General features: G+C 44.5%; 1 protein-coding gene across 2 annotated transcripts in view; it reads right to left on the bottom strand.

The window, feature by feature from the left end:
• Positions 1-27,306, bottom strand: part of LOC135369728 (uncharacterized) — a 112,685-nt gene that overhangs the window by 20,393 nt on the left and 64,986 nt on the right. For both annotated transcript variants that reach the window (XM_064603248.1, XM_064603256.1), the window contains 5 exons: positions 24,493-24,641; positions 19,727-19,764; positions 10,612-10,723; positions 5,596-5,670; positions 123-246 (listed from right to left, as the gene is read on the bottom strand). In XM_064603248.1, coding sequence (XP_064459318.1) covers positions 123-246; positions 5,596-5,670; positions 10,612-10,723; positions 19,727-19,764; positions 24,493-24,641 — 498 coding nt within the window. The remainder of the gene's footprint in view (positions 1-122; positions 247-5,595; positions 5,671-10,611; positions 10,724-19,726; positions 19,765-24,492; positions 24,642-27,306) is intronic.

The raw sequence follows: 27,306 nt of genomic DNA, 5'->3' as shown, positions 1-27,306 counted from the left end.
GTCTTTTATTTGATGAAAGTAGTATATATACCCGGTGTTTCGCGAAGGGCCCCCGGCTGAATAACACATGAATAACACATACTGCGGTAACATATAACAGTATACTTATGAACTTTTCATACCTCAACGAGCAGGTTGTACATTGAGGAGCATAACTTTGCGAGGTCCATCCGAACCATTCCTGAGAACGTTGGTGCCACAAATGTTTCGGGCGTTGTGTGACACTTGGAAATTGCAAGGATCTTGCTGCAATAAAAAAATTGTAATAAAAATCAGTGGTAAAAAGTATCATGTAGCAGGTCACAAGTTTTTTTCTAGCTTTTCTTTAACTTTTAGCTTCTTCAAGCTCTTCTAATTTTAACTAAGGGACCTCTCCATGGAATGATGTATACATACATGGTTCGTACTCAGTCAAAGAATCTCACAACTTTACGCCTTTCAGCACGTGTATTGAGACGCCTATTAGATCAAGAGATTCTCGGCTGCGTAGTGGCCAGAGGCGCATGATTAAGTAGACCAATTTAATCTATACAAATACTTTCCAGTGTTACATTTTGCGCAGATCTTGATCGCAGCTTCTCTCATGTAAGATGCAGCCTATATCGTGTAGCCATGACGTCGTTCATGTAATGCTAGGGAATATGTATCCAAAACATTCATTTAAAGCAGGTCCTACACGATCAGTGCATTGTCTGGACGTTGCAATGCACGTGACACTGTTGCCCGCGATTCTACTTGTCTATAGTTGCTTGTAACTTTGAAGCCTGATTTTTTGGCATGCCTATCCTATGGACGTTAAAGATTCTGTAGATGATACATTGAGGCACGATGGCGGCGATTAATCAATCAATGAATAAATATTTTTTTTTCACGAGTTTGTCAAGAGGCTGTGGTGAGAAGTCACCACAGCGACATGCTTGTGTAATGTAACGTGAATATCAATCAGTGTGTAAAATTTCCCTCGACTTCTAACACGCACGCCAACATCGCAAACGACCATGAAAACGCTGTAACTCGCGTCCACATTTTTATTATAGTTCTCTTCGCTGTAGTGGAACTTTAGACAGTTACTAGGTAATATTAGAACTCAGAACTTCAGACATTTACCAGGTAATAGGGAATAGAGGCATAGCGTACCTATCTCTGGAGGCTTTCACGTGATTGCGACCTTGCGAGCGAACCATGACCGTGACGCCGCAATAGTTTTTCTGGGGACTAATGATAGCCGTCTAAGGCTACAATAGCGTACAGCGAGTACTCAGAAAATGAAACACGGCATTTACCGCCCCCTGCCCACGTCGGGATGGATTTAAGCCCTCCCTCAAATGTGGAGCAGGCGTCTTTGGTCGGGTTCAAACCTTCAACCTCGGCATCAGTCACAGGAGTGGCATCCAATGTACTGCTCCGTAGACGAAAGCGTGCTGGGCGAACGCAATGCATCCTCGACAGGTCCTGGTCGCACGTCACAGCAAGAGTCAAAGCACACGTGACCTTAAAGAAGGCGGCGCCCGGGATCGGCGACCAAACCGTTCGTAAACAATGCGGTTGTTGTTTCTGCGCAACATTTTGGATGTCTTTCGATGACGGTAATTATTTTTACCCGATAATCTCGCAGTAAAACGCGTGGTTTTGCACATAAGGTCTCGTAGTGTTGACGGCTTCCAAAGATGTGATGACGACCGCCCGTGAAGACTCACTGAGCCAATTCGATGTACTTAAACCAGGGTGTCGGAGCGAACCGAAAACCGGAACCGAAAACCGAAAACAACCGCTATTTTGGTGCGAACCGGAACGGAATTGAAACCGTATACGTTTTTTTCGGTCAGGAGGGAAACCGAAAAATATATTTAACGGTTTTCGGTCCAAGAAAAAACTTCGCCGGTTTGGACTACGGATAGGCGAATGAAACAGACGTCGTGTGTTCTGAAGTCATGTCATGGATACTATACGAAGGTTACGGTTACGGAGGAATGTATGTAGGTATACTATGACCCTTAGGCTCCCTTTGTAATGGTTTATAGTTCGCGCACGCACACAGACTTAGAGGTACATGTGACTCTCTAGCAATGTGCCGTAGTGTTCGTTTTAATTTGATTCCCCCAAAGTCTCCTCAACTAAACAGCGACCAAAGGGGGCTGCATAACGGCTTCTTTTGTCGGTAATGTCGTGCAACGCGTCCCTTGTTTGAGAGCAGCTAAGTTGAATAGACTTACGTATACGCGAGGGCAAGCCCGTGCGAAGTGGCAACTCTTTTGTGGACAGGACACGAAGAAAATAAAACGGAGCCGTTGAGCGCGTTTGTGAGCGAAGGTGTTCCTCGATTTGCGTCGTACTCGTGCGGTGGTTCTTGCTGGCTAGACAGTAACAACAGACATTCGGATGGGACACGATCGCTCCAACCCAGCAAGAAAGTACTTTACGTATGACATCACGACAAACAAGTCCGTTTGTAGTATGCGCTTCAAGATAGGAGAAAGCCCATTTGAGCAGACAGTAACCTACAGGAACCAGGAGCTACCAATTTCACAGCTGTCTATTAATATTAAATGCCATGTATGCGGAATAAACGGGTTTACATTTTATAACATTGATTTTTTTGTGGGGATGAATATTCCCAGCAGAAGCGGAACCGGTTAAAAACCGGTATGAACCGTTATTATTTTGCTCCTGAGCAGAACCGGTACCGGATCGTTTATGATGTAACCGGAACGAAAACCGGAACGAAAAACGTTTCGGTTCGACACCCTGACTTAAACTAAGGAGAAATAGGCTACCACGTTGCGGAAGAAGCACCACATAGTTTATGCCGGCAAAATACGTTGATCTCTTGGCGTTATGACGACGGAAATATGTCGTTAAGCGGCAAAACGACATGTAAACAAAGTCACATGACCTCAAAATGACGTTTTCTATGACGTGCGACCAGGAGAATATAGCATTTTTGATAAAAGCACCCGCTTGACGATAGTTATAACAATGGCGGGTTGGTGTCACCCTTGTGGCATCAGTATAGGCGGACACGTCGCAAACAGATGGACCGATGAAATTGCGCAGTGAATTATTCCATCTCCTCTAAAATAACAAACGTAACATGAAAACGGTTAGGAGCAACGTGCAAGGGGCTGCACTTCTTCACCTGAAGAAGCGCAGCCTCTTGCACGAAAGTGCTTGTTCAAATGAACCTTATTTGCTCCTAACCGTTTTCTATGTTACGTTTATGATTCCCTCGTCGCCGTCTCCTTGACAGTGTTTTTCTTCCTTTTTTTGTTTCTCATTTCGACATATCCTCTAAAATCTTCAGCAACCCCCGGTGCAAATGTTTCGCGACACCACCTGCCTATCTTTCCTGTGCATCTTTACAAAAGGGGGTGCCTTGTTAAGCCTGTCTAGGCCACATGTCGACAAGGATACGTAAAACGGTTACAACTATCGACGTCACGAACCTTTCGAGGTTCGAAATCGCAGAAGTTTGCGAAATTAAAACTTTTCGTCGGAAAATTCGTCCGCGCACGCGTGCCGGTCCCCGCACCCTCAGAGAAAAATATATACTGTTAGAGGCATAGATCCACAGCTCAATAACTTAGCCCTTCTTAGGTGTTACTTTATACCCCGCTTGCAGGTACAAAATAAAAATAGTCCTCAACAAAGCGCTACATGCCATACCTTTAGTGGTACAGCAGTGAGGGTCTGCACGAATATTATCATGGTATTAAATCACACCTAGGCATAGGCATTTTTAGAGGACGGAACTAGGAAAATCACCTTTGGAGGGAAGAAGCGTTTGACATAAACACATACACGTACGACAAACACAAGCAAATATTGTCATGAAGTAGAAAGCAAAGTTCGAGCACATTACTGCCCATGTCAAAAAAAAAAAAAAAAGGGTTTAAAGCTAAAGAAAATTTGCAAGGAGCAAGATGGCTCCGCGCAGTCATCAAGTGCGTATCGCGAGATAGACATTTACAGAGCAACAAATACTGATATACCAGTGGCGACTTGACGAACTGTGGAGCAGCCTTGGTCTGTTACACAACCCTACGGGTGAGGACATATAGATTCAACATTCCAGCAATACAGATATTACGCAGCCATAAACTAATCATGTGGATTCATATAGTACTGTACTGATGTCTGTGTTTCTTAATTAAATATCCGTTTAGCTTAGCTGATACTGTCTCAAGAAAACAATAATGATGATGTGATACAGCACGTTGCGGAAGTAAAGGTATAAAAAATCGGAACACGTATAAGCAGCCTCATCTATACCGTGAAAGGCATAGCCTAGTGATCTAGTCCTGGTACCGGATATAAACGTGTGGTGATGAGGTACAAATATGGTACGTTAGCCCTCCTTTTTACCTCTTTCATACGCTTGAGAAGGGTTGGAGGTATAAATAGAAAATTTGTACTACTTCTATACCCTTCGAAGCAGGAGGTATGAGAGCTCATATTATTATACCTTATTTATACCTTTTTTTTTTCTAACAGTGTATAGTTGCTAGTGAGCGCCGCCTGTGTGGTGTCGTTCTTTCTCGGTGCCTGTCCGTGTTGCGCTCGTTTCATTCTGAACTTGCACACAGTAGCACAACCACTTGTTTCGACATGTTCGACAAACATGTGTTTAAAATTTTAAGAGCTATATCAGTCACAGCATTTTTAACTCTTCATAAGAAACGTCAAGTCTGCGAACGTTTGTGGAACCCCGGCGAACCTGACCAGAAGTTCGAAAGTTCGTCAAACATTGTGAAACGACGGGTTCGACGGGATCGAGTTAGTGAGGTTACAACAAAACTCTAACGATGACCGCCACCAATGGTTTGCAACCATCTCCCTGCTCGTGACCGTAGATGAGCCACTGGCGTCGCGGTACGGCTACGCGGACGCAAACAGGCACACCGGATGTTTCTATGAGGACACGCCATTAACATTAATTGAAAAATGTACACGGCGGTCAAATGCTGCTGTACCCCTGCAACAGTAAATAAATGTCTCGGGCACCGCCTTCGAAGCTAGCAGCGCGCAGAGTGTGTGGCCGCACACTTGGTTGCGTATTTTTAGTGCCTGCCTTATCTTTCATTACAGAGGGACATTAAGCGAGACAACTGCTTATTTGAGCACTGCCTTATTTTTAATTTTGGAGTAATGTTTTCTGGTCGTCAACAGGCATTCCGTAGCATACGTTACATCCATGGGCGTTCCCAGTAGTTTTTTCCAAGGGGGGAGGGGGCAAAGCACTTCCAAGGGGGGCGGTAAGAGTGTAAACCCCCACGCCCCTACCACATCTTTTTCTGTCGGCGGACGTTGCGCACTGTGTGGGTGTTCAGAGGTTCCTATCATGACATCTGAGAATAATCATTACAACCTATGACTAAAGAGCGCACTATTTTTACAAGCGACCTTAGGAGTTTCTCTCGGCACGCCCATGGTTACATCCCAAGCTCCTCAGCCAAACATATTAGAGGAGAAAATGTTATAGTCAACAAGACTGCCGGCAGTTTCATATATCATATTTAGATTGCAGACAGCTCCAGGCAGTCATTCCTATGTGCTCGCGACTTCAACATTTCTGCGAAATTCGTTTTGGAAACTTACTCGTGTGTGTCTCTCAGTTGGCCGTAGGCACATGCATTGTGAAGATCGCCGGAGCAGGTGTTTGGCGGTGTTAGGCTGGAAGAAATGTAAAACATATCTATCCTGTAAAGTAGGAGATGTCTCTGATGTTTCTGATTGCTTTCTTTTGCCTTTACAATCTCCCTGGACAAAGTCGAGCCTGCAAAGCGATTACTATGAGGTAGGGCGAAGTGAGAGTTTTAGTAAGAACGAGCAGGAAATTTAGAATACAGCGTGAAAGAGAGAGACACAGCGAAACAGACGATCACAGTTAGCTTTATGTTGCTGTGTCACATATATTTACATAAGAAAACTGAATACATCTAGACCGCAACGAACGCGAAATTAAAAAAAGAAAAAGAAAAATAACGGGCTACTTGGTGATGCAATGTGGAGTAATGTGATACAAAGTCGTTGAACTTCTCAGAAAATGTGGTGATTATTTTGTACTGAATGGGAAATTAATTGAATTGAACTGAATTTTAAATTGCGCATAATGGTTCGCAGACACTGGTCAAATGTAGAAGAACAACTGCAGTCAGTTATTTATTTATTTTACTTATTTATTTACACACCCTCAAGGCCGAGAGGGGCAATTAGAGGGGAGAGGGGTTGTTATCAACAAAAATGGGCAAACATATATGACATGATAAGTGGGTAGCACAAATCATAACATCTAAACATCAACCATATACACAATACACATCAAACTTAAGTCTTGAGGTCTCCCGCCAAAAGAAACAAAAACTTAAAACTTAAAGCCATACAGATGTGATGTACAAGTTACATATGTTCCATGTGTTATGATGTAATGCTAGAGAGGATAACGCGCTGTGGGGGTTGGCGCGAAGAAAAGAAAATATTCTATTTTTTTATATTTTTTTTGTGGCAACCATCTCGCAATGTAGTTGACCGATGCGAAAGTGAAGCATCCGGGAGCCCGCAGTTTGTCCATCAGTGAGTTTGAAGGTAGCACAACACGGCAACCGCCCACTTCGACGAGCTTCCTGCGCGGGACACGTGGACGCCTTGCGACCACTGAAGCCCATTTTCTATCCATACAGCGACCGGGAGGACCTGTGTGCATACCACGGAGTAAGAAGACTAGGAGATGACACTGCCCACAGAAGCAAGCGCCGGCACGCGACCAGAGAGTGTCACGTTGGGGGAGAGAAAAAAGGCAGTTGCTGACTTTACGCGACAGATGGCACGGCGGCACTGTCTTCCATTTTGCGCTTTTATATGGAAGGCTATGGGGAAAACAATGTTTTTCGCGAGTCGTACGGCAGCCTCTACGAACGAAGACAAACTGATGAACGTGAACGATGTTTGTCTTGGCAATAAAGGTCGCGCTTGTCAACTACATAGCGCTTCCTGTTTAGCGAAAACAACAAAAAACAATTTCATTCACTTGCCTCTCGGTTCTGTTGAGCAGACGACATGAGCACGATGGTCGAGTAAGCGTTTCATCTTCTTCTTTTCTAGCGTTTAATTCACGTGCTTTCACGGGTTTTAGTCACGATGCCAAACAAGGGACAGTATCACGTGACCGCATGTTTCGGAAATTATGCGTCCTCGTGCAACAGATAGCACTGCGGGCCGGGCCGCGGAGCGCGCGCTCCTCGTACATTGTCTGGGAGTGAAGTTTCATCTCCTAGTCTTCTTACTCCGTGGTGCATACTACTGCTGAAATGCTTTAGAGAAGCGACACGTTTCAGCGTGTCAAGCTCACAATCAACCTCAGAATCGATTGTCGTGCCGTTGCCGGGCAAACCCATGAAGTGAATGATACACACAATTTTGTTCGTGTATTTTGAGAGCGATTGATTTTAATTATCTGAATCATTCACATGAAACCTGTGCGGATGACGACATGCCTAAATGGATTTATTGCAACGCGTAGACACAGGCAACCAACATGGGAATCCCGAGAACAAGGGTTTGTTCATGTCGGTGTCATGATGGTTTATCATGTGTCGCACGCCACGACGAATACGACGTCGCTCTCTCGCATTGTCAGTCTCGCTTGCAAAATGTAATATATAATGTAGTATTCCAATGAACGCAACTGCCTCGAGAGAATCTCGCCTGGCAGATACGCCCGGTACTATGCTTTACCGCCAGAGAGCCATGATCCTACCCGCACGCGCGATTCCCATGGCGCCATCTATCCTCCGAGCTGAATTTTCGGCGCAGAGACCAGAAATTTCGGAGCGGAGAGCACATGTCATTAAAAAAAAAAAAAAGGAAAAGAGCAACAAAAACACAAACAATAGTCCTCGGATGCAGCTTCAGGTGGCTCAAATATAGTTTTGATATTTGACAGCGCCTCAAACTGCGTTCACATGAATGTGGCAAAAGAGCATCGTATCCAGTTATCGCAACAGATGCTCTCCGACAGTCCAACCCAACCAAGTCACTGGTCGGGATATGTGCGATGAGGTGCGATAGCTGGATACAAGGAGGTTATATACTAAACCTTCTAGCTGTGGAATAGGCGACCGAGCGGTGGTGCCAGCGCGTCGCCATCTTGGAAGGGGCAGAAACAAAGCGAATGAATAAACACCTGCTGACTGAAGTAGATCTAGAATGGTGGTTTTATGCTAACATGCAAAATAATTACTTTAAAAAGGGTTCAGGCCATCTGCCCCATTTAAATGGACCGTGAAATACAGCTGGGAGTCGCTGGATAAAACTCTCATACCCCCCTAGCAAGTGGGAGCATCACCTACCAAATCGAATATGTAGTGCTCCTAAACACATACATCAGACGAACTGATTCTTTTTTTTAATTCCCGCAACACTCAGTTACAAAAAAAAAAAGAAAAAAAAGAACAATTATAAGGAAACGTTGTGGGCAACAGTACTGGCGGTGTCAATTTTTCCCTCTTCCTACGTGGGCGCCGGCTTCACCCGCTCGCTTCCAGTGGCTCATATGGGGGATCTCCACTCCAGAAGTTTTGGTGTATAACCTCCTTGGCTGGACACGATGTGCTTCTGTCGCACTGATGTAACCGCGGCTTCAGAACAGCATGGAAACGATACAGCGCAATTTGAGTTTAAAAAGTGCTGTTGTGGCGAGAGGTTCGCGTACCCCGTCTTCCAGGTGTTTCCCCGGCTACTGTGACGTAGACCGGCAACATGCTTCATTCGCTGGGAAAAATTCGTCTGCTGTGGACACGGTGACGTGCGACTTGTTCACTGCTATCCATTACATCAAAATAAGACAGGAAAGGAAACGTTTTAAAAACGGTATTACGTTCACCGATGGTATGTCAGCGTGGTACATTTATCTTTGCTTTGTCCTTGAGTAGGAAATAGCCATGGCGTCTCACACGAGGCGGCATTCAAACTGGCAGTTTGCGAATCGTTCAGTGTCGCACATCTTCTGGTGCCTTCGAGGTACAGCCTGTCTAAAGTAGAATGCCCCCACAATTGTGTCGCATGAGCTGAGTGCACAGTCAAGAAGGCCTGCGGTGATGTGGTGTAGATTCGATTTGCCGCGCCCATGCCGTCTAGAAATGCCGAGCACTGCCAATGGCGCACCAATCTAAGCAGTGTCGATGACCAATCGCGGTGACGTCACTTCGCGATAGCTCCTCCGAGTGCACGAGCGCGTTCACAGGGCTTGTCAGGAAGCCTCTCCCGGAGGAGAGGAAAAACCGAGAAAATCGGTCTTCTGCGTTGTGCGCTACGTAATATTCTGTACGTCCACACTTATTCAGCGAAAGCACAATACACTGGATTGGCATTCTCAACACGGCATGAATTTTTTTTTTTTATCGTCTGTGACTGCTCGTGTAAGAACTGCTTCTCAAGAACATTGTTTCAGCAGTTCAGCGCAGCCTTAACGAGCTCTCACAATTTTATTTTAGTAATAAGAAGAGGCCGTTTTTTTTGTTGTTGTTGTTTTTTTTTTTTTTCATCAGGAAGTTGTAGGGAGAAACATGAGGTCTCTAATCCGAGAAAAAAATGGAAACTCCGGCAATCTGTCAGAGTTCAAAAATTAAAGACCACCGTGCGTCCGTGCCTCCGTGGAAATGTCTTTCCGGGCGCGACCTTCTCACCACCCCACCCCCTCCTCTACGCACTCGCTGCTCTTCCGGGATGCGCGACGTACCCCCGCTATGCAATACAATGAAATCGAAAGTTAACATGCATTCGATAGTCGTTCCCAGAAGTGTTTATCTACGATGTAGGGCGAGACAACGTGGAGCGCAATAGGAACACTCCTCTCTGCAGGGCGGCAGTACATAACTGGGGTGCACCATGCACTAAGGAATAGCTAGCTACAGCCAGCTAGCAGAATGAGAAAGGAAACTCGAAAAATCGACTGAATGTACAACCCAACTCGACGAGATGCACGATGATTTTACATTTTCTCCCGTTTTATACTGCGGCGGAGGACGCCGCTGCAGTTTCCTTTTCTGCACATTACAGACCTCTGGCCTGTACTCTCCAGTTTTCTAATTTAAACCACAAAGTCCTGATCTATTGGTTAACGAAATAAATATTCAAAGCTCCTTAACACTAGGGCTGACCTTCCGAACAATATTGCGTCTACGTTGGTAATATTGCAAATGGGTATAGGAAATTTTGAAGGAAAGCGTAACGAGCATTTATTAAAATTTGGGCCCGCACAAATACGCTGCGATGAGAAACTCGCAGCACAGCTCTACAAGAACAGCACTACACTCTCGTCCTAAGGAACTTTCATTCATACAGCAGAGCAGGACAAGAGTTTTTCTGAATCCATTTTCGTTGTCCAACTGAAGGGCGCACGCAAATACAGTCGCAGAAAACAATATGCATTTGCATAAGGCTGACAGCCCAACTTATGTGTCAGATATACGCATGGCGGAAACAATATATTGTGAATGATCTATGCTGTTGTGTTGTGCTTTTCGTAGATTACAAGTTTATACCAGGTTCATTCACGGCGCACGTGTACAAACAAGTAGAGTACAATGAACCAAAGCAAAAATAACAACAACTCACACTTGGAGGAAGAGGTCTGTCATTCGTAGGGTTGCTTGATATGACCCTGAGTCGTCAGTGAAGAGAGCAAACTTGTCGCTTTCGCACATTTGAGAGTAATTGAGAAGCACACCTAAAGTAGCAAGGTATAGTGTATAGATACCAGGGATGTGCATAAATATATTTTTTGAGAAGTATAGTAGTAAAATGAATACAAAATATTTCGTCGAAAGAGGTATTTCCATACGCTGCATAAATATTTTTCAATATGATTACTTAAATACACATCATAAATACAGTATTTAAATGCCGTAACGATTGCCGTAAATACTGTGAGGAAGGTATCATCTGGAATTACAGGGATAATGGTGATCGTAGACACAGATCGGCAAGGAACAATATCATTTATTTGTTAGGTTATCATGCCGATTTGAATACAAGAAGTTCTTCGAAAACTGCACCTTCTATGTATATTCTGTTCGGCGGTAGAGTCAGGTTCACAAACGAGAACACTTCTCCACAGGTGTCGACGAAGAAATGCTTGTATGAAATTTGACAAAGATTCTTCTTACAAAAAAGGTAGTCGGGTAGCCGCGACCATAGTCCGCGACAACAGTGAAAAACTCGCCATCTAAAACGGTTTGTCGCATGTGCGTGCTTGTGAAGACACAGCATAACTGCGCAATTCTCTGAACTCAGCTTTGCCCTTCTCACCTTAACTCTAATATATGCGTCAGAACCTTGCGTATTTAGGAGTATTTATAAAGTGTTTACAGAAATAAATACCCGAAAATTGATAGTGAAATATAATTATAAATCTATTTTTCAAGTCTGTATTTAAACACAAAATATAAATACATGTATTGATATTTTAAATACTATTTGAATTAGAAAGTACTTAAATACTGCCCATCCTTGATAGATCCTCATTTCGCACCGGGTGGGTTGGGAACATAGGCTACCCCGCTGTAACCACGTGAAGGACCATTTAGGACGTAATCAGCTTAGTGGGCATGACAACATGCAAGTTCAGCGAATTCCGTGGGGGAAATTAAGCACGAGTTTTTTATCTATTATTATTATTATTAATCTATTTATTTATTTATTTTTGGTCCTGACGTTTCTACCTTCACTGTGGCCGAAAGGCGCGTTTGCTTCCACCGCACGCAAGAGCCGTAGGCCCGGTTGGGTGTCATCAAGTGGGAAGGCACCTGTTTTTCATCCATATCACTGCCGGTGTAAAGGGAGGGGGGGGGCACCTACATCCTCTAAGTTCCCCTGAATGGGTGCCAATAGGACACCTTTCATGTAGAAAGAAGCCACTTCAGGGGACAGAAGAGACAAAAAATCAACATTTTCAGGGGAGGGCGCCAAATTTTCCATTTGTCCCCCTGGAGGCAAAAAGTAGACACCTTAATGAGCAACGGAGGTCCTCTTAACAGTATTATGCGAGCACGAAGACGAGCCCCACGAGGCTTGCATAAGCTGAGCTGTATGTGCGTGTTCGACACCGTATTATAGGAGCGGTGACATCAACTAAAATTATTTTAAAAACAATGACTATTATACTAAAGTCTGCTGACACTTAAGACTACCATTTGGCAAAGCTTATGCCATTTAAAGCACGTGGAGGTGAATAGCGAGCACGCGTCTAAAGCACATTTCGGTAGATTTTGCCGTGCAATTAATTCAAAACGAAATGAAAGGATAATAAAGAATGTAAGATGAAGAAAAAACTAATATATGAAAAATGTGCCGATGCATACCTCGGCTCTGCGCTCACTTAAGATTGTTTTAATAATGGACATTAAATAATAAGACATCGAATGCGGCAATCGAAACTGTGCTCATAGAACCCAATAAAAATGTCGATTGGTTAATTTTCGACGGTGTTCTCTGTTGTCGGGAAGGGGCAGTTTGAAGCATTTTGCTTGGGACACCCACATACAGGGCACTTTTTTTATTCGTTACAGATTTGTACAAGTAAGCTGTGACATTTGGAGACGGTTTTATGGCCCGCCGGGCGTCCCGTCAGAAAGTGTACGTAACTACTCGGTGAGTAATCCCAGTGCAGGCTGTTCTGTGTGGGGTTTTTCCTTGGTTTTCCTCAGGCGCTTTCAGACATATATCGGCACAGTTCCCTTAGAGGCATAGAAACCTTAAGGAGTATGCTAGACGGAAACCTCCGAAACTGGGACGTACTGGCGAGGGTAGCGCAATATTCGATCAGCTATCGTTGCCGCGGCACATGCGAAAGAAGAATCCGGTCAGCATACACCAAACATAACGCAAAAAAAGAGGTTTTTGGAGCAGCACCACACAGTCCTAATCCATGAAACCCTAAGATTTGAAAGAAAGAAAAACAGACACTACACGGACGCCACATGGGGACGCGGTCTCTGCCGCTGTTCTCCTACGTCGATCAGCCTTGGCTCAAGCCTGGATAGGGGGCGGAGAGTGACAAAATCCGTAGCCAACGGAAGCAGCGGAGCAAGTGATGCCAACAGTTTCGGAATTGCGCCTCCTTTCACGGCCTAAAAATACGCGGTGTTCCCTCGGCTGATTCGAAATGGCCTCCTCCGAGCGCATACATTGAGAGAGGGAAGAGCACTGTTCAAATCCTTTGCTCTCCTTCGATCCTCCTCCCCACCTTTCCTTCTAGCCTCTCCCCTTAGGATTTCTATGCTTAGAGGTCGGCCCAGGACGCACATTCCCCCAGGGCGCCTGTTGTGACGTTGCCCACCTCTGTGAGGCCGACAACGGCGAGCCCTTTCACCAGCAGCACCACCGCCGCCACTAAGATAAGGCGAGATAAGGCCAAGATAAGGCGAATGTTGTGTCGTTTCAGCGTTCTAGAAGGTCGTAGTTCTGGTTTCGGCACACTTGGATAGCGAAATTTGGAAATTTGTATCTCAGGGTAGGTTCGCTTCAAGGAGAATGGATTTGAGTGATGTCTGGCTCCAATTTCAAACTGCTGCGTTGCATTCAAAGAAAACATCTAATTAATAAGTTGATGAATTTCACTTAATTTGTCGTTCACTAGTTGCATACCCTGATCTGCAGGATGTCCGCATGGCCCTTTTTTAAACCGCTCTCACAGCTCTTTTAAATAAATCCAGTATGCGTATCTACTTGCTAGTAGACATATTATTTAAAAGAAATCATACAAGCAAACTATAGAAAAAATCAATAAGTGACAAGAAAGCTACTTTAAGATATAACACTTGATACTCCAAGAATTTTCTGCAATTTCTTGCATATTAGTTGTGTGGACGTACAGTGCTGGACAAAGATTTACCGAAGACGTTCCGGCGTATTCCTTTCTCAGAGTGAAACGCTAGCAACGAATGGTACCGTGGGGGCTTGCAAACAGGTGACTGGGTTACCTGGGCACATGGCTGTAAACCCGTACGGTCCCATTTGCTGCTAGAGTGTCTCTGAGGAAGGAAGGCCGCATTCCGGAGCGTGTTCCGTAAATTATGGTCCAGCACTGTTCTAGTAGGTATTAGCCGTGGTATTAGTATTACGGATGAACATCACCAGGTCGCCGCTTCTTTGCCATATTGGTTGTGTGGCATTGTTGTGCGCCGGTCTACCGGTAGCCCTAGCTATCTTTTCGATAGCTCTTTCCGAAGATGCCAGGGATGGGCAGTATTTAAATACATTGTAATTAAAATACTATTTAAAATATAAATACATGTATTTATATTTGGTATTTAAATTTAAACTCGAAAAATGTAACTATAATTATATTTAAATACCAATTTTCGGGTATTTATTCTGGTAAATACTTTATAAATACTCCTAAATACACTATATATACTGACTCGCATCTTTAAAGGATCATTAAAGTGGTATCTAACATGGCCAAAAACTGCTGTCGTCTTGTAAAGCAGTATGTGAAAAGCATTCCCACAAAATATTTCTGTCCAAAGTTGTTTCACCACAGCGCAATAAATTGGAAAATCGCTGCCGCGGTGACAGGCCGGAGCGCTCCAACTGCAGACCACACCCACTCTACTGTGACGTTGGTGGTAGAGAGCCCCTCATTCGTTCGTAGGAAAAACCGTCTACTGCGAACGTTGCGAGCTGTTTCTTGTTGGCTTCTATTCTCTATATGATTTATATCACGTTTTCTATAAAAAAAACAAAGCATATATGCAACCTGAGAAAATAAGATTACGATCACAAGAGTAATATATCCGTGGCTTCTGTGCAATCTCAGAATTCAGAGTAGCAGAAAGCAAGTGATGGCGGCGGTATTGTGGCGCCACCTGTTAGCCACTGAACCAACTGCGCGGTGAAAACGGTCGGACAGGCTGCACACTGCCGGGGAGCACGGGGTTTCCGCTGTACAAGCGCAGTTAATGTCGGGCTGCACCACTCGTTCTTCCCGCGGTGTCTGAGGTCCCAAAAAATCGTGGTTGTGTAGTGGACAGCCTTCAAACCCTCCGTTTCGGACATCACGTAGCCGGAGAAGCGGTCTCCGAAGCCAGTAAAGTATTAAGTGAAGAAAAATAGCATAGGCTCTTTGGCTGCACGTTGAACATATGTTTATAGGTCCCAAACGTCGCCACACCAGCACTGGACAGCTGTTTCGGCCTTATTGGACCTTCATCAGCAATGCGTAGGTGGGCGACGTTTGAGCGAGTGGCGTCGGAAGGTCACGTGGAACGTGATGTCCTCCCGTCAGGGTGAGTGACTCACCTCTGAAAGCCCAGTGCGAAGCCAGTGCGAAGCCGTTTAGGACTTATAAACATATGTTCAACGTGCAGCCAAAGAGCCTATGCTATTTTTCTTCACTTAATACTTTACTGGCTTCGCACTGGGCTTTCAGAGGTGACTCACTCACCCTGATTGGAGGACATCACGTTGCACGTGACCATCCGACGCCACTCGCTCAAACGTCGCCCACCTACGCATTGCTGATGAAGGCCCAATAAGGCCGAAACAGCTGTCCAATACTGGTGTGGCGACGTTTGGGACTTATAAACATATGTTCAACGTGCAGCCAAAGAGCCTATCCTATTTTTCTTCACTTAATACTTTACTGGCTTCGCACTGGGCTTTCAGAGATGAGTCACTCACCCTCACGGGAGGACATCACGTTCCACGTGACCTTCCGACGCCACTCGCTCAAACGTCGCCCACCTACGCATTGCTGATGAAGGCTCAATAAGGCCGAAACAGCTGTCCAATGCTGGTGTGGCGACGTTTGGGACTTATAAACATATGTTCAACGTGCAGCCAAAGAGCCTATGCTATTTTTCTTCACTTAATACTTTACTGGCTTCGCACTGGGCTTTCAGAGGTGGGTCACTCACCCTGACGGGAGGACATCACGTTCCACGTGACCCTCCGACGCCACTCGCTCAAACGTCGCCCACCTACGCATTGCTGATGAAGGCCCAATAAGGCCGAAACAGCTGTCCAGTACTGGCATGGCGACGTTTGACTTACAAACATATATATATAATTTTTATATTTACATACTCAAAAAATGTATTTACGCCCATCCCTGGAAGATGCCTACCGGGCTCTTCACACATTGAAAAATTGTTGTTTGCACACATTGTTTCTCTACACAGCAACCGCGAACTGAGCCGTTACTAGCAAACGACACTCCGCACAGAATTGCGACATTGACGTTCGAGACAATGCAATCCTTGGGTGTAGCTTTTTCTTTCAGCAGTGGGCTTGGAACGCGAAGTAGATGCTTGTGCAGACACCAAAGTCACTAAAAGCTTAACTTCATTTGTGTATATTAGAGATAGAATGGAGCGATCCGTGGCCCTCGTGAAGGTATATGTGCTAGTGAGACGGTGGCCTTCTCCATCCGCGCTGTTTTGGTTTAACTCTGTCTACCACCTTACTGCTCAGCGTTACGAAGGCGAAGACATGAGAGAGAGACACACAACACATGCGCTACTAAACCCACACCAACAAGCCCAGATTTCGTCACCCTTCAAGTCTACCAGCGTCATGATTACGTCACTTTCTTGGGCAGAGGTCTCTCAGTTGAAACCACTGATCTCTATGTATAAAGGCTGGATCGCGCATGGGAGAGGGGCTCGTGAGGGAGAGGCGTGCATTCGGGCCGCCATGTTGGGAGGCCCTAAAACGCAGTGTGTGCCCATAGAAAACAATGGGAGGTGAGGGAGATTGTGAGTATTTATTGCGCTGCAGGCGTTGATCGTTGTTTGTCATCACACAATTTTGTAAGGTGCCAGTATACTGATGTATCCTAACAGTATTTCACAGGTGTCCTGTCGGACGATTCTTAATTACGTCATGTTTTGCATTCCGAAACTAGACCGTCACGGCAGTGCAGCGCTGGGGATTGTACTACAGTACGTTTCCCAGCCAATATTTCAATAAGAAACGATGTGAGGTTAACAACAACCATGTATGTAATATCCCGTGCTGCGTTCTGGACAAAAATTGTTCCATAAAGAACGGTCCGGGATGATATATACTCGCATGGCAGAAAGAGATCGTACTGTAGAATCACAGCCGTTGTCTTAGTCGTGTATGGGTTTAGTATGATTTATATCAAGCATCGCCGCAGAAACAGTCTTTTAGTGAACGACAGCGGTGCTTTGCCTCGCAAATATGGACACACCGAAGCAGCCCTAAATACTTCACGCAATTAGATCACGCTCGTTAGGACAGTTAATCAGGTAGTGATGTAAGCTTAATCAATTAAGTTACTTAGAAAGTGGTAACACCTCCTTGAGACACAGGACTTATCTCTTTTTGAAGTACAGCCCTTCTATGTTTGCTTCTTCCTTTATTTGTTCTGATTATTTGCAGGCGCGGTTGTGCCAAACTGAATGTCCTTCTCCAGCACTCACATGCTTTTGTTGAATACAACTGCAGCGTGAGAAAAGCTGCTTGGGGACGGGGTCCTGCTATCCAGTGCTGACTTTGTCATGCTTGTTATGTGGAGCATGTTCCAAACAATGCAGCTCCACGTATGGTCTTATGGTCAAATTGCAACAGGACTATTTGGAGGTTGAAACAGTTGTGATTTTGTCATTTTGGCGCTCGTGTACCCAGTCTGTGAAACGCAAGCAAAAAAGTCTAACACGATATGCTTTTGTAATGAAGATCACTGATGATGAGTAAAGAGAATATACGAGTTCAAGTTTATTCAATATTTTATATCATTCATTATATTATTCAACATTTTATGTCAAGTTTATACAACATCAAGTTTATTCAAGTTCAAGATTTATTTCTTGCACTTATGCGTTTCAGGATACAATGAACGTGCAGGGAGGTCGCAAAAGGCTACATTTATTGTTTTGTGACCTTGCTACAATGGCAATATATATTTTAGGAATGACAATGGTCAGGTACGCTCTCTAAATTTGTAGCACTCAATTTTAGGTTGGAATGAGCAATGAATAGCAACTTCCCCACTGATATTTTCTCATATATGCTAAATTTTAAATTTAATGTGATCGAATATGTGATAATATAATGATAATATATAAGAATATAATATGTGATAAAAGAATGTGATCAACAGTACATGTAAACAACATGAGTAGCCAGAGAAGTGCATTCTCAATAAATAATTGTCTTCTTATAGCGTATATGTGCATGCCCATTAACTGAAACAATTATCACAGTTCCCTGACAATTTTTAATTTCTGAGAGTGTACTGTAGAGGCTGCTTAGATCTACAACAGTTCATACAAGGTATTATATACTGTGAATGCCTTTAAAAATCCCATGTGACATATATGCCTATACTTTCTGGAGGTGCTGTGGTAGTCAAAGTTTGTGGACATTACGCAGGTTCTGCACCCATGTCTTGAGTATGTCGAGGCAGCTGTGAAGTAACCTGCATTGATGATGATTATTCCAATTTTTATGGTGCATCGACAACAAAGGAAATAATACATCAGAACATTGGTTTGGGTGCAACCAGTTAAAAATGAATATGTTGTTTAATAAATGCATTGGACAAATGTTAAAACATCAGTTTAAAACATGGTTTACAATCCCTGTATCTTCTAATAATTAAAAAGATTAAAAACTATTCCAAAAATAATATGGGGAACTCTTCTAAAAAGAATTATAATCTCTAATTATTATATTGCTGGGTTAAGGAGCCTAAAGTGTAAGGTGTGTTTCTGATGTGAACATGTAAGAAAATATGCAAAACTGAGAGAGGCTAACCACAGTGCGTCGACTGAGGTTGTTCCTTCCTGTAAAGTAGAAACCAGTGGATGAGGAACGTGATACTTACCTGTACACCCAGCCGTATCACACTGCACAGATTATTCACTGGGCAGCCCTCATGACGAAACCTGTATTGAGAGACCACTTTTGCCTTAAAACTGCCACAAATAGCACGACACGCCACAAATTATTACTATCATAACAAGCTGACGATACAGCTCAGACACAAAGGCGTTATTCAAGTCGCGCCACACCACCGTTACGTAGGATTCTTTGTCACAAATCAAACCAAGGCACAAAACAATACCAATACATGAAAAAATGTGACAATCGTGGTCTTATTATGACGTAATACCGAACTTGTGCGCGAAGGTAATTCAAAGAAATGAATGTGGCACTTGCTTCCGCAGAGAACACCTTGTACCATGCTAGCAATGCATGCAAAAAAGCACTCGAGTGTTCGCACATATATTGATAACAACACTACCTGTGTAGCGTAACATGTTCTTTCAAGCATATTATGCACTCAAACTGTATTTGCCGCCGGGTAAAATGCAAGTGTGCTCGATTGAACTTCGGAAGAGCGATCAAGCAACCTGCATCCAGTGCTCGTTTTGGGCAAAAAACACTTCATAATGGTCAAATAAATGTACAGAATGGACGCCTATTTATTCCTTGATGAAGAGTGACTCACCTGTATAAGTTTAGGCCCTGTAACCTTGCCAGTACTGTTGGTACGACCGTAACTGCAAGAAGTTGCCATGATCGCTGCAGCGGCTGTTGTGGGCACCGTAAGATGGCGGCCGGTTTCTTCACGCTCGCGCTCCTTATCCGCGATCCAGCCTTTTACAATCGAGATCAGTGGTTGAAACTAAGAACCCAATTCTATGTTGATGACGACACCGGTTACCTACCTGATTTGTTCATAGTGCATTGTACTCACCGTAACGGTTAACGTACTTGGTACCAAGTATTAGTTTTCTGCAAATCGGAGGATAATATTTTATATGCATGCGTGTTCATTCATTCAGTGAGCGTTACGAGTCAACCCCGTGCAATTTGTTACTTCGTGACGAAGCAAACCAAGCAATAAGTAACCTAAATAAATGCAGATGCAGTAATAGACGTGGTTCAGCATGTCCAGTAGTGTATGTGACGTCGTCTGCATCTCTGTCCTGCCCACTAGCACGACATTTTCCTGCATTTCGTTTTAAATATTCGTTGTGGGCATAGGGGTGACATAAACCAGCCGTCTTTGTAACTACCCTCCAGATAGTGCTTTTGGCAAAAAACGTCATCTTGTCGTTGGTCACACGTCATGCTCCGTCAATTTACGTTACGAAGTCCATTGATTCTCATTCAGCAGAGAAATGTTTGCTTATCGCATTGAAAACCAATAAGACTTTCAGCTGACAATGTGTTGTTGTTTTTTTAATGCTAACCTCTCACTGCGAACCGGCTGCAATATGCGCTCGCCATCTGCCACCAAGGCCTCCGGCATTACTTTCCGCAAGGAAGCATATTACGGACATACGTTGGCAGTTTCGCTTTTCATTGACCGTGCGCTACAGTTTTCCGCGGGACCCCCTGTTGCGGCAAGCCTGAATACAGGCTATTGAAATACTTAGATGAACATGGCGAAGGGAACGATACACAATCGCTTAACACAAACGATTGTACCCAGTGGTTGTGTATCGTTCCCTTGCACCCCATGATCATCTAGTTTCAAAACCAACTACCTCGCATTGCGGGAACGCCAACGCCAAGGCTCCGTTCCCGTTAGTAACTCGGTGGAGCAAGTGCCACACGTATGTACTGTCGAAGAGAGGGATGATACGTGGTACGACGGCTCTGAAAAAAAAACAAAAAAAAAAAAAACGCGTAACTTATACTATACACTTGCGTTGCTATTCGTACCAGGAAGAGCAACCGTGCGAACCGATGGGGTACATAGGCCTGCATCAGTGCATACAACCAGTAAAAAAAATAAAAAATAAACTAAACGTATTGCAACTGGCACAAAGACAGATAAGCAAAAGGCGGTGGATTATAGCCTCAAGTCGGCCTTCAAGCATGAGTGCTCTAGCCTAAGCCATCCCTTATCGCCAAACAAGAATGGCTCTGACAGATGTGACGGACATTCCTTGAATCCTTTGCGCAAATGAGTCACAACACGTCGGCACACTCCGCCCGTCACTGTCCGATAGTCATTTAATCCCCCACCACATCCCCACTTGCGTCCCTTGTTTCATGGTGTCCTTCATTGACCTTAGGGACTTGCAGTCGCCCAATGCAAATCCGGAGCGCTAGCCTCTCCGAAGGGTTCGAAGGAGGACCTCACACTTCCCCCACCTAAGTCCCGGTCTTGGGGTCCAGGAAGTTCAGTAGATCATCTTCCAGGGACGCAGGGCTCGGCGTCGAGCCGACCACCATCGGGTCTTGGCTCAATGTCTCGGGCACCACTGGGAGCCAACCGGCTGTGCCGCTGGAATGGACACCGCCCGTCCGAGATCCGTCCCGGCGTTGAGGTCCGGACGGAAAGTCCGAAGAATCTGGACGGCGAATTACACCTCCAGGGCCTCGACATATCAGTATCAATCCGATGCTCTGGAACATCAGTTGTCCCTGGTCGGTCAGTTACCATCCAGGAAAACTGGAATAAACGCAGTGTTGCGCACTCTACACCTCCCCCTTCGAAAGATGCTACCACCCTCTCCATTACATGTGGCATATTGCTCGCAGTGAGCATAGGGTCTCTGCTGTTGGGCTAGCTCGATTGGTTGCCCACGCGACTGGTAAAGTTACCAGCCGGTTGCGGAACCGCAAAAGCTGATCAGAGTGCTGAATGGACTGCCGTTCCTTCCGCTTTTATAATAATAATATTATCTATGTTAACGTGCCCAAGAACAGCCAAAGCCTTGGTATTGGCGCACGTAGACGACGCAGTACCTACACATATACAGGGTGTCTCAGTTAAATCCCTGGGCTAAATAATTCGCGAACGGGTGCACCAATCGAAGAACTTTCTTTTTTACAAGTATTTGTCCGATATCATCTACAAGCTGCGAACCGCGTGATTGAGTGGGAGGCGCTCATTATTTAAATAAAAATTCAAATTAGTTGCTTGAAAAACATAACTTCTAAAGCAGGGCGCGGTCGGCATTAAAATGGGTAATGCGCCTTCTGGGACCTTCAGTGGACACCATTTACAGAAAAATCTGCTACCGAAGCGGGTCATTTGTTGCAGTAATTAATTGGTTTCGGTTTACATATTTTTGTCGCAGCTGGTAGCGGTGAAGCAGAAAAGGACGTTCTTCCACTCCTTTATCCACCAATGAATTACGTGTTCGTGAGCTTACTTCGCAATGGAGAGTGCTGGAGAAAACATAACAGCGTCAAACAGGCTACGCCAGTCCCCGCCCCGCTTACTAGACTGATATGCGCCCTTTCTCTGTTGTGATCGCACGGACGAAACACAGTTAATCACATAGTATCTTGGTATCACATGCTTTCCATTTTTTCTTCAGCACTCCCCATTGCGAAGTAAGCTCACGAACACGTAATTCATTGGTGGATGAGGGAGTGGAAGAACGTCCTGTTTCGCTTCACCGCTACCAGCCGCGACAAAAATATGTAAACCGAAACTAATTAATTACTGCAACAAATGGCCCGCTTCGGTAGCAGATTTTCTGTAAGTGGTGTCCACTGAAGGTCCCAAAAGGCGCATTACCCATTTTAATGCCGAGCGCGCCCTGCTTCAGAAGTTATGTTTTTCAAGCAACAAATTTGAATTTTTATTTAAATAATGAGCGCCTCCCACTCATTCACACGGTGCGCAGCCTGTAGGTGGTATCCGACAGATACTTGTAAAAAAGAACGTTCTTCGATTGGTGCACCCGTTCGCGAATTATTTAGCCCGGGGATTTAACTGAGACACCCTGTACAGGGTGCGGCACGAAACGTGTCATTTGACCAGTATAAAAAAACGGCTTAACGGAAAAATATGGGGTAAGCAGCTTTCTTCTGGACATTCAGTTTGCTACCTAATAAAAACGGTTTCATCAATTTGCCATTGAAATAAATTGAATTTTTCAGTTTGAAGTTGTGAAATTTCTTAGTCTCTGCAGCGTATTTTTGTCTGAATTAGATTGCTCGTGGCGCATTTGGCCTAATCAATCAGAAAAAACGCTTCGTGCAACGATTGATATACCCGTAAAAGTTTCGCGAAAATTGAGGTGCGGGTATGTGAACGACGCACAAAGTCGGGCGCCAAATCAGCGACGAGAGAAGAGGACAGTCCCCGCCCTGGAAAAGAGGACAGTCCCTGAAAAGAAGGAAAGATATCCCGTGTACGTGCGGAAGCGGGCTTCAGCATCCTAGAAGTGGCGGAGAAACTGTGCCGATCAAATACGCGCAAGTAGACCTCAATTTTCGCGCAACTTTTACGGGTATAGCAATCGTTCTACGAAGCGTTTTTTCTGATTGATTAGGCCAAATCCGCCAGGAACAATCTAATTCAGACAAAAAACGTTACATTTACTAAGCAATTTCACGAGTTCAATTTGAAAAATTCAATTGATTTCAACGGCAAATTGATGAAACTATTTTTATTAGGCGGCAAACTGAATGCCCAGAAGACAGCTGCTTACCCCATATCTTTCCGTTAAGCCGTTTTTTATCACGGTCGAATGACACGTTTCATGCCGCACCCTGCATACATATTAGGCAGAACATAACATATTCAGGTACAGGAACATAACAGAAAGATACTCATATTGATATACAGGGTGTTTCAGTTAAATCCCCGAGCTAAATATTTCGTGAACGGGTGCACCAATCGAAGAACATTTTACAAGTATCTGTCCGATACCACCTACAAGCTGCACACCGTGTGAATGAGTGGGGGCGCTCATTATTTAAATAAAAATTAAATGAGTTTCGTGAAAAAACGTAACTTCTAAAGAAATGCGCTATCGGCATTAAAATGGGTACTACCCCTTTTGGGACCTTCAGTGGACACCTTTTAGAGAAAAATCTGCCACCGAAGCGGGTCATTTGTTGCAGTAATTAGGTTTCGGCTTACATATTTTTGTCGCGGCTGGTCGCGGCGAAGCTCAAAAGGACGTAATTCATTGGTGTAATTCATTGGTATAAGGACGTAATTCATTGGTGGATAAGGGAGTGAAAGAGCGTCCTTTTGCGCTTCACCGCGACCAGCCGCGACAAAATATGTAAACCGAAACCAACTAATTACTGCAACAAGCGACCGCTTCGGTGGCAGATTTTTCTCTAAAAGGTGTCCACTGAAGGCCCCAAAAGGGGTAGTACCCATTTTAATGCCGACAGTGCCCGCTTTAGAAGCTTTGTTTTTTACGAAACTCATTTGAATTTTTATTTAAATAATGGGCGCCTCCCACTCATTCACACGGTGCGCATCTTGTAGGTGGTATCGGATAGACACTTGTGAAAAAGAAAGTTCTTCTATTGGTGCACCCGTTCGCGAATTATTTAGCCCGATGATTTAACTTAATTTCGTATTTTTGTACCTGTGAATTCCTTTGCACTGCATGCAGCCACAGTTAATGGTGTCTCGCGCACGCCGATGTCGAAACTCTTCTATGCAAGGTCACTCCATTGACTTCTACAACGTTATTTTCCCCGTCGCAACCTGCCCCAGGAAAATTATCTGTTACCGAATGTTATACTCACTTTGTCAGCACAAATACCAAGTCCGCTTCCTTGACGCCGGCATTTTCGTCAATCAGTCCTGACAGTCCTTTAACGCGGTCATCGTCAACTGTCGGCTCAATCTTCCACGATATCGATGGTATATACTTTCTCTCCTGCTTCTTCGTCATCTGAGAGAGCGAGCATACTAAGTTAATTTCAGGAGGTCTACTGCTTGCGACAAGGTTGTCGACAATTTCCATCGTGTGACGGAACGATCCCCTATCGGCAAGTGTCGCGGGCGAATGATGTGCACCGGAATCGCCTCCAACTAGAGCTTTATTGCTTGGTGGTGGTGTTATAGCACAGTGGCTATCTGTCAGCATGGTTGCATGTTGTTTGGGTTCGTCCTGGGCCGAATTCAGAGGTAGCGGTCCCGGCATTTGCCTTAAAATGCGTGATAAAACATTGAGAAGATAGAGACACCACAGTCGGTGCCTCGATTCGAAGCACGCTCGACTAATAAGGGATCACCTTGACCACTATACCACGGAAGCTGGTAGGCAGGGGGGAAGGGCAGCAACAACAGAGGTAGAGTAAGATCCCACGCAAACGACATCCAAGCATCAGCCTCTTATTGATCTCGATTGGTAGACCTGCATCATGCACGGGACACAAAGGTATTCCACGAAGACTCCCCAAGCCGCACAACATCTTGGCCCGATGTTGGGAATACCGGCCCGATATTGGTACAATATTGGCCAAGATGTCATAGACGCTAAGATGATCCCTTCCAAGTCGAGCGTGCTTCGAATCGAGGCACCAACCAACACCACCTAGATACAGAAAGCCTGTGCGCTCGTCCACTTGACGTAACAATTAAGAGTCAGCCAATCAGGATCGTGTGTTCGACGGCCGTAGTAAATCACGAATAGGCGGTCGTGGCCGTGCAGGAGAACCACCGTCGTCTGCGTACGTCCCTGTGTACTAAATGGGAAAACGTGGAAATAAAGTGCAAAACGTTCTGAGTCTTTTTCAAAACTGATTTTCTGGAAAGCATGTTGCACTTTTTGTCTAAATATTTAGGTCTTCAGGTTCCAGGTGGGCTGCAATCATTTGCGGGTTCTCGAATTCGCAGAATGGTGTATCGCCGTAGCAGACAAATTCTGACTGTATGTCAACGTAGCGTAGGAGGGAGAGGAGGCAATGCGCAGCCTTTCCCTGTCTAGGTGTTGCACCAACTGTGGTGTCTGGAATTTCTCAATGTTTTGTCACGCGCAGGGATGTTTTATGAACTCTGCTTATACTAGTCGTTTCGGACGTTTATGTGCAAGGCTATTTATTTGTTTATTTATGTGAGCACCTCAAGTGCCCGCAAGGCTATTACATAGAACTTGGAAATAAATTTCAGTAGTGTAGGAGAAGGAACCCAAAAATATCCCTGTATAATTAGAATTATATTTAGGACTGTGACTGGACCAATATTTGGCCTGTACTGCCAATAGTTGTACAATATTGACCAATATGTTGTGCTGGTTGCGGGGGGTGGAATACCTTCGTGTCCCCTGCATGATGCAGGTCCACCAATATACGTTTGAGACCTCGTCTGTGTTTGTCCCTTCTTCGCCACCTAGTCTTGGGTTTTTCATCATGCAATGTATTCTTGTGGCACCTGAAGTAATTGAGATAAATTAGTGTAATATGGTGTTTAGGCACTCCCACCCTTTGGTGCCAAACGTAGCCTAACAAATACGTGGCAAGAAGGGGACATAGCACAAAATAAGACAGGTTCCTTTTCTCAGGCTTATGTGACCGCCAATAATGATTACAGGCGTTGTCATGCTGGGGAACCACAAGAATGAAAAGAAGGTATGATTTGGTGTCCTCATATCTGCCCTCATTCTTAGGGCACAGTTTGCGCTGAACTGCAAGAGTGGTTGAGTGAGGAGAGTCGTTAATGGTAATTTGGGTTAGACTACTACGTGTTTTCTGTTTTTGTGACTAGAAAGTAATGTCTACTTCAGAAATTTTGGAGTTCAATTGTAAAAAAAAATCAATTTGGCGCAATCACAAACTGCTTATGAACGCCCAGATGACGGCAGTACTGTTGGTCGCACTATTCTCAGCGGCAACGTCCCAAGTAAATTTTTTTTTTCATGTGAGATGAAACACCTTTTAGAGGAAACATGCTGCTCTAGCATATTATGGGAAAGAACCGACACTCCTACCACGTTGCATGGCTATTTTAGTGAATACTTAAAATGGCATAAGCGGAAATAACACTCAGAAGCTTCGCAAAACACCACTGTTTCTTTAACTGCTACTTAATAGCTGGCCTGCTAAAGAGCACTTTGCTATACGAGCATGCCAGCAAACCCAAATTACCCTTCTGACTAGTAAAAACAAAGCATGTGGAACTCCACGAACAAGTCAGAAGTGCGTCAGCAGATCAAGTCTCGAGATGACACGTGCCAGGGGTATGTGTCCAGAGAAATCTGGAGGGGTGTTCATCAAGCGTTGGTGGTGTATGGGTGTGCTGGAAAGATCACTGTTTCGGATCATGCCTTTGGGTGTTTAGTGCTACAGAGTAGTGGTGCCAAGCACACACTTTTACTGCTTTCAGCTACGAGCTGCTTTGCATCATGTTTTATGTCTTATTTTTGGCTGTGCTGAGTGTAACGAGTGGTAAATTAGGGCTAGTTTGATGTGCTGTTCCAGTTTTATGTAGAACAGTTGTGAGCCTCACTTAGCAAATGATGTTCAATTGAATAAATTTAATTGAGTTAAATTAAAATGGAATCAAATTACTGGATTCATTTTTGGGCTTGTGTGGGCAGAGAAAGCATGCACCTGATG

Source organism: Ornithodoros turicata, chromosome 1, assembly GCF_037126465.1.
Source record: "Ornithodoros turicata isolate Travis chromosome 1, ASM3712646v1, whole genome shotgun sequence".
NCBI classification, from domain to species: domain Eukaryota; kingdom Metazoa; phylum Arthropoda; class Arachnida; order Ixodida; family Argasidae; genus Ornithodoros; species Ornithodoros turicata.
Note: the sequence above shows the minus strand (reverse complement) of the source record. Positions and strands in the feature narration are given on the sequence as shown.